General features: G+C 37.6%; 1 protein-coding gene across 1 annotated transcript; it reads left to right on the top strand.

Moving 5' to 3' along the window:
• Positions 1–311: 311 nt before the first annotated feature.
• LOC102307431 (fucolectin-5) lies at positions 312–5681 on the top strand. Its single transcript, XM_005929440.3, has 6 exons — positions 312–412; positions 584–664; positions 1309–1594; positions 2174–2328; positions 4464–4746; positions 5169–5681. The coding sequence occupies exons 2-6, from the start codon at positions 601–603 to the stop codon at positions 5332–5334; spliced, it is 954 nt and encodes a 317-aa protein (XP_005929502.1). The 5' UTR covers positions 312–412; positions 584–600; the 3' UTR covers positions 5335–5681.
• Positions 5682–7190: the final 1509 nt, after the last annotated feature.

Raw genomic sequence — 7190 nt, 5'->3', positions numbered from 1 at the left:
ATAAACCAGAAGCGAGTCAGTTCATTACTAAGGTTGGGGTCGGATTTACTTTAGGATTTAACCCACTTGAGATTGACTTGAGTATATGAAACCCATTTAACTTTTTTGAGAAATGTTTTTCCTCTTGTTTTTATTATTCTTGCCAGTTTTTCTATTTTTCACTTTTTCTTTTTAAGTTTTAATACGCATGGTACCATAAACCTTAGAGCTAGCCTGCATTTACCAATGCTTTTTTACAAAAACATCAGAAGCTCCCAATACCCTATTTTGTTTGGTAACTGAAATGAGCCTTATCTCTACAAGTAAAAGGACAAAGTCCTCGGTGGGTTATTGATAAACAAAGCTCATGTGCCCTGGTTGGATGTGAATATAAGTAACAATCCTTAACAGCAGCTCCTCATCTGATTATAAGGTATGTAGTTTTCATTTAAAGACGTAAAATATTCTCTAAGGGGGTTAAGAGGGCCACTGTTTGTTTTTACTTCACATAAATGTGTTTTATTTTTGTTTAAATTTAGTTTAGAGTTTAAAAAATATGCAAGTTGGGGTGAATTCAAGCACATTTCCCGAATGTATTTCTCAGTGTGAACAGTAGCAACAATGAAACACATTCCATCACTGGTTTTGCTCCTTCTCCTGGGAATATCCTCAGCATGCACCTATCGTAAGTATGATCTGGGTATATATGGACTCTTTTTTTTAAGGAAAAGTAGATATATGTAAAAGATAGTGATGTGAAAATGACAATGATAAACTCATTGCCTCTTATTATTAATAAGAGGCAATGAGTTTATCATCAGGTAGAGATAGAGAGTGAAGAAGTATAACAGAAACTTAACAGAGTGTAATGTGATACGTTATTTGCAGTTGCTGCAGTTTTTGTTTAGAGCTGGATGCATTATGTAAGTAATGCATCCAGCAACATCAGCGTCTTACATAACATGTAAGACAATAATACTTCCAAAAAACACATGAAGGAGTCAGTTTTTTAGTTTCTACAGTAAGAACTTTCTTTTGGCTCACCAAGTTCAGCATCCTATGTAATCATTTTGAATCATGGGTAGACTTTGCTGACTAAGCAAACTAACCAGCAGTTGTGTTTGCTGATAATTGTGCATCTCTACCAAATATGCCTATCCAAATATGTTCATATACTACAGTCACTATATTATTGTAAACAGAGTTATCAAGCTAACTACGTGAGGAAGTAACTAAATGAGGTACATTTGGATGGGTGCTCATTTTCAGCTGCTTGCTTGGATGCATGTCCTTTCATGATATCTTTCATTTGCATTATGCTATTGCCAGAAAATGTGGCCCTGCGTGGCAAAGCAACCCAGTCAACCTGTATGAGTACGGTATTGTCGGCTGCCTACGCTGCAATTGATGGAAACCGTGATTCTGACCTTCGCCATGGATCATGCTCGCACACCGATCAACAGACCGACCCCTGGTGGAGAGTGGACTTGCTTGAGTCCTACATTGTCACTTCCCTCACCATCACCAACAGAGGAGACTGCTGTCATGAAGAGCTCAACGGGCTGGAGATCCACATAGGCAACTCTTTGAATAATGATGGCTTAAATAACCCAAAGTTAGTAAATATAGAGCAATAAGGAATTACCAACAACACTGTGATTCTTTGTCTTTTGTTCTGGTTATCCTGTTTTGGCATTTTACTCATTTTTACCTTTGCAGTGTTTGTTTATTGCTGTTTTCCTGAACGGCAACAGGAGAGGTTGCTGTAGGACTGACATTGTTAGATGCCCACATTCTTTTTATTGGCACTCCCTACAATAGATTCCTATATTAAATCATTCCATTATATATTGAAATAGAGAATATTAAGTTACAGTTTTTGTCAATTTTGTCAGCACAACACAAGAAGAATAAAGTGAAAGAAGTGCCAATGACTCTGTGAGTATTGTGCTATAGTTATGGAGTGCTTACAGTTTAAAAAAAAAAAAAAAAGAAATACCAGTATGAAAACTGAGAGTACAGCAGGCACCTGTCTTAAAGGCCTATTCACTCACTCCAATCTCCTCTCTGTGCCATGTCTGTGGCTCTGGAGCTACCAGCAAATTTCACTAATTGAAAATGATCACGCTGACTATCATATGTTCTGATATTTGCTGCCATGGTAAATTGTATTTTCTCACACATTTCTTGTTAGGGTTGGAAAAATTTCTGAAGTTGGTGCAGGCAAATCCTACACTGTGAATTTCGCTGGTCGTGTGGAGGGGCGTTATGTAACTTTGACTCTTCCTGGTTCAGAAAGGATCCTCGCACTCTGTGAAGTGGAAGTCTACGGATATCACGCTCCAACTGGTGAGAATTTGAACTACTACATGAGTAAATGTGCACGGTATGCAGCTATATTGCCAAACTCCGGTATCCAGAGTTTCAAGCTGATATTAAAGCAGTTTAACAATAGATATATGAAGTGCAATAAAGTTTAAACAATTTCAAATAGAAACGTGAAAAAAAAAAAAACACCCAGTACTTTATTTCCTAAAAAAAGCTGCAAAGCCAGCACGTCATTAGTGTTCATCACTGTAACCATGACGACAAAGAGTTTGCTTCATGAATTTTCTTTTATTTAAAATAAATTAAAAGAAATGTTTTTTCTTTTATTTAAGTAACTGCTGATATTTATTTAGACTGCTTGCTTCCTATTGATTTCTCTGAACTAACTTCAGTAACGCCTTTATCCACACTATCAATATATCTACTAGTCCACATTCCTACAAAGAACTCTCATCATTAATCAGTGCTTTGATTTTAAATATGATCAGTTAATCTGTATTAAGAGGCTAAAGGCTTTTAAGGTGGAAGTAATTAAATCATTAATTCAGAAGCCTTTACTTATTCCAGCTTTCTTGTCCAGCCTAAAAAGGAAAAAGAAAAGGTTCATAATTCAGCAAAGCATAGAAAGGACTAGCAAAGGTTACTAATAATCTCTTTATTGTCTCTGGGATTGGGTTCATCTCTGTACTTGTGTATTGCTAGACGTCACTGCAGCATTTGATAAGTCTGAATAAAACATTTTACAAAAGTAACTTCATATTTCCTAGAATACAATATGTGTACAATATGTGAATACAATGTGTTGAAATTTTAAACAGGAAGAAAAGGAGAAGTCTATTGATTACTAGGTAGTGGGAAGGGGGGAGAGATTAAATAAGTTTAGGCTTTCCTACTTCTTTTTGAACATGAAAATTTTTTGTAGTTGTAGTTGGTTTGTTTTCCTTTTGTAATGCTTTGTTTGTCTCTTTTTATTTCTCTGTTGTTACACTTTTTTTTAAACATGTTCATAATAAAGATTCAATTCAATAGTTATCCTAAACTGTTCATATAAACAAGTAAACAGTTTTTCGCTCACAGAAAAGTTCAATTAGGGATTGTTATCAGAAGTCAGAACATATATATTTTCACTGCTGTGCAGTTATATTTATGTTTGGAACCAGATGATACAAATTGGTTTCTTAAACTACAGGTATGTTTTCAAGACTGGATGAAAGGTCATCCATTACAACCATTTGCAGCACTGAGCCTTGTTCTGCCAGTGGTTTCTTCCTGTTAAAAGGGTGTTTTTTTCCCTTCCCACGTTCACCAAGGCTTGCTCAAAGGGGCTTGTATGACTGCTGTGTCTCTCTCTGATACTGTAGGGGGTTTACTCTACAATATAAAGCACACTGAGAATATTGTGATTACTATTATTATGAATTGTGGCTATGTAATTAAAGCTGATTTGAATTAAAATCATTCTGGGAAAAGTGTTAGGCAGGTTAGAGGGGAAGCTGTGTGTGCACTCCAGACCCAAACTGGACAAGTGGCATGGCTCTAGCAATAAAGTGAAAGCTGCAGTCTTCGATTCTAATGAAAACATAGATGAGCTTGAAAGGAAGGCTCTAGATTTACTGCCCAAACCCTCACCCATGGCCACGAGCTTTGGGTAGTGATCAGAACAATCAAACTGCAGATACGAAGAGCTTCCTCTGTGGGGTACCTGGGGTCAGCCTTAGTTATACAGTGTGGAGCTCATTTGAGAGGGGCTAAACGTAAAGTCGCTACTCCTCCACATGAAAAGGAGTCAGTTAAGGTGGTTTGGCATCTGACTTGGATGCCTCCTTGGTGGCTGGTAGGTGTAACCAGTGAAGGCAGATGGAATGACCTCTCTGAGCCTGGTTCTGTGCAGAGTCTCTTTGTATGAAGAGAGAGTTCTTTTTTCCCACCATTGACAAGTGTTTTCTTATGTTGGATCACCTGATTGTTGGGGTTTTATCTCGGGTATTTTAGACTTTTTACCTTATAATAAAAAGAATTTTTAAGTAAATGTTTCTCTATAGATAAAACTGAATTGAAAAATGTAATTGAATGTAACGCATTTCTTGACGCCGAAACATGATTATTGACAAGACATCAATGTTTAATTTTTTTTTCATGAATTTGTTCTTTTGCAGGAGAAAATCTTGCACTTCAAGGAAAAGCCTCACAGTCCTCACTCTATACATTTGGTATTGCCTATAATGCCATAGATGGAAATCATAACGGCATATGGAATGGGGCATCATGCACTCATACCAAACCTGACTTCAGTCCCTGGTGGCGACTCGATCTGCGCAAAACCCATAAAGTTTTTTCTGTTAAGGTATTGAATGTAATAGATTCTCTCCCAGAACGACTAAATGGAGCTGAGATCCGCATCGGAGATTCTCTTGGAAACAATGGCAACTATAATCCCAGGTACAATGCACACTAAAAACTGCAACTTTAATAGAAATTAAATTAATTACAAACTGGAACTATAGGGACATTTGCATCTTCCAAAACTGATGAGAGCAAATTTATTGTACAGCAGTGTGTTGATAAAATGCAAATCATAAATGTGAACCATACTCAGGTTAATGTGGGAGTCCAAATAAATGAGGTAAAGAATATTAATCCTCTTAAAGGAAAATACCAAAATCCAAACAGAAAATGAGTATGAACAAAAATTTCTGTGATTCCGCTCATAGAAAGCAAGAACCTTATCTGGCTTAATTTGCCCAATATCACCTTTGGGGTTGTCAAATTTTGCAGCTCTACACTGCCAAGTGAAGAATCCAATGTGAAACACCCTGGTAAACGTCTTGGGTTGACCAAATAACCTCTGCTTCTTCTGCCAGGTGTGCTGTGATCTCAAGCATCCCAGGAGGTTCCATTCAAGAGTTCCACTGTAACGCGGGTGACGGGATGGGGATGGATGGCCGCTATGTTAACATAGTCATCCCTGGAAGACATGAATACCTGACTCTGTGTGAGGTGGAAGTGTATGGCTCTGTCCTCGATTAGCTGTAAAGCTTGTGAAGAATAACTGTGCAAGGTTTCTCTTACAGTTTTAGATACACAATAACTCGAAAATGTTTTCTCAAATTCATAGGGACCTGCAAAAACAAATTAACAAAAAACAAAATCACAACAAAACTAATTTATTAGAATAAATTATGCTGGAGGAAAAACAATATTATTTAGACTTGATTTGTGAATATCAATACTTGTACAAATACAATATTTTTATATTTATGCATATTTTATTGTCAAAAATCTTTTGGCTGTATATTAATTCTGAACTGATAATTGTAATGTGTAGCCTTTGCTTTAAAATGTGTTTGTAAATAATAAAAAATTACTCAAAAAAACATTCCATGTGTGTCTGAATAGCATTACATAGTGCACGAAAACTTTACAAAATAAATGGGGGACATTAAAGCCTCTTTTCCATTAGTACCTACTCATATTGACTCGGCATGGTTCACCACAGTTTTCAGTGTTTTCCATTAGGTCATTGTACCTGGTAAGTACCAGGTACTTTTTTTAGCACCTGCTCGCCCAGGGTTCCAAGCGATCCATTAGGTACTAAAATGGGATGTCATCAGACTGCATGTCACTGACTGGTTGGTCAGCGTCACTCAAGGGCTGTGTCCCAATGCAGGGTCTGCACGCTTGAAGTACGCGCACTACGCGTACTACGTACGGTGCGTTCTATAAGTACGAGAAGTGCGGAAGTGAAAAGCTAAATTTGAGTGAACAAAATTCATTGCTGTGTGCAAAAAATGTATTTCAGTGTTTGCTATTATCCATACACACACACAATAGCAGCCCCTCTCGCTCAGTTTTTGCACTTGCGCTGTTGCTTGCGCTCTCAACATTTCTGACCGTGCGTGCTCAACTCTTTCTGTACACCTGTGCCACAAAACCAGCCAAACACAGACTTGGATGCAAAAAAATCTGATTGGCTGTTTTGGTCTCCAATCAGCTCGAAATGACGAAATGCAATATCCCAGAATCCATTTCGTCCAAAACTCAAACGAGGCAGTGGCGGAGGAACACAGAGTGGCGGAGTTTGAAATATTACTCTTTCTGGGTCACAAAATAAACTTTTAAGATATTTTCATGAGAGAATGGTGCTGTGTAAACTTCGAATATCTGCTCGATTTATCAGGACATCACATATTTGCACAAGTGCTCTAACGTTTTTGGAGATGCCCACCAGCTGACCGCATACCTGGACTGGCCATTGGGCATACCGGGCATTTGCCCGGTGGGCCGATGGTGATTTTTCATTTTTATGTTTGTTTGTTTGTTTGTTTTTGTAACGGTATAAACAGTGAAAGGTGGTGGATTAGCCAATTGGTCATGATCAACTCTGGGCTGGACCAATTACAATACATCCGTGTTGAGGGGAAAAGGAACTCGATTTGTAGCCTACTTCAGCTAGAATGAAAAAGACACAAAGCTATTCTGTGCCTTTGCTGCACAGCTGCCTTTTCTTCTCTCATTGTCTCCCCCTTCCTCTCCTGTTGCTACTTCAATCATGAAACTGATCAATGATCAGCTGATCGGCTTTTGTCTCTTGTTTGTTTATCATCCACTTTGCGCCAGAAAGAATAAACCAGCTGATGACGCGCTAAACAACAGCAGCAATACTTTGATTTGAAATATGATCAGTTGAGAAAAAAAATGCAATATTTAAATTTTAAATTTTAAATTTAACATATTGTATTAGTTGTTTATTATATGATATTCTGGGCTGCATCTCTAGTTCAGAACTGGTGATTGTAGTTTGTTATCTTTGTTGCATTGAATCATTAGAAGTGTCTTGTATATCGGTCTACATAGGATTGCACAGTGAGTAAAAGCTTTACCGA

Source organism: Haplochromis burtoni, unplaced genomic scaffold, assembly GCF_018398535.1.
Source record: "Haplochromis burtoni strain Fernald_Lab_line unplaced genomic scaffold, NCSU_Asbu1 Contig_124, whole genome shotgun sequence".
Taxonomy (NCBI): Eukaryota; Metazoa; Chordata; class Actinopteri; order Cichliformes; family Cichlidae; genus Haplochromis; species Haplochromis burtoni.
This window is presented reverse-complemented; position numbering and strand designations above follow the sequence as displayed.

What these genes read in the sequence shown, in the direction of transcription:
- LOC102307431 (XM_005929440.3), top strand. Translation starts at nt 601, where the DNA reads ATGAAACACATTCCATCACTGGTTTTGCTCCTTCTCCTGGGAATATCC. An exon ending in GATGGCTTAAATAACCCAAA is followed by an intron (nt 1,595 to 2,173) that starts GTTAGTAAATAT and finishes ATTTCTTGTTAG; the next exon opens with GGTTGGAAAAATTTCTGAAG. An exon ending in CGGATATCACGCTCCAACTG is followed by an intron (nt 2,329 to 4,463) that starts GTGAGAATTTGA and finishes GTTCTTTTGCAG; the next exon opens with GAGAAAATCTTGCACTTCAA.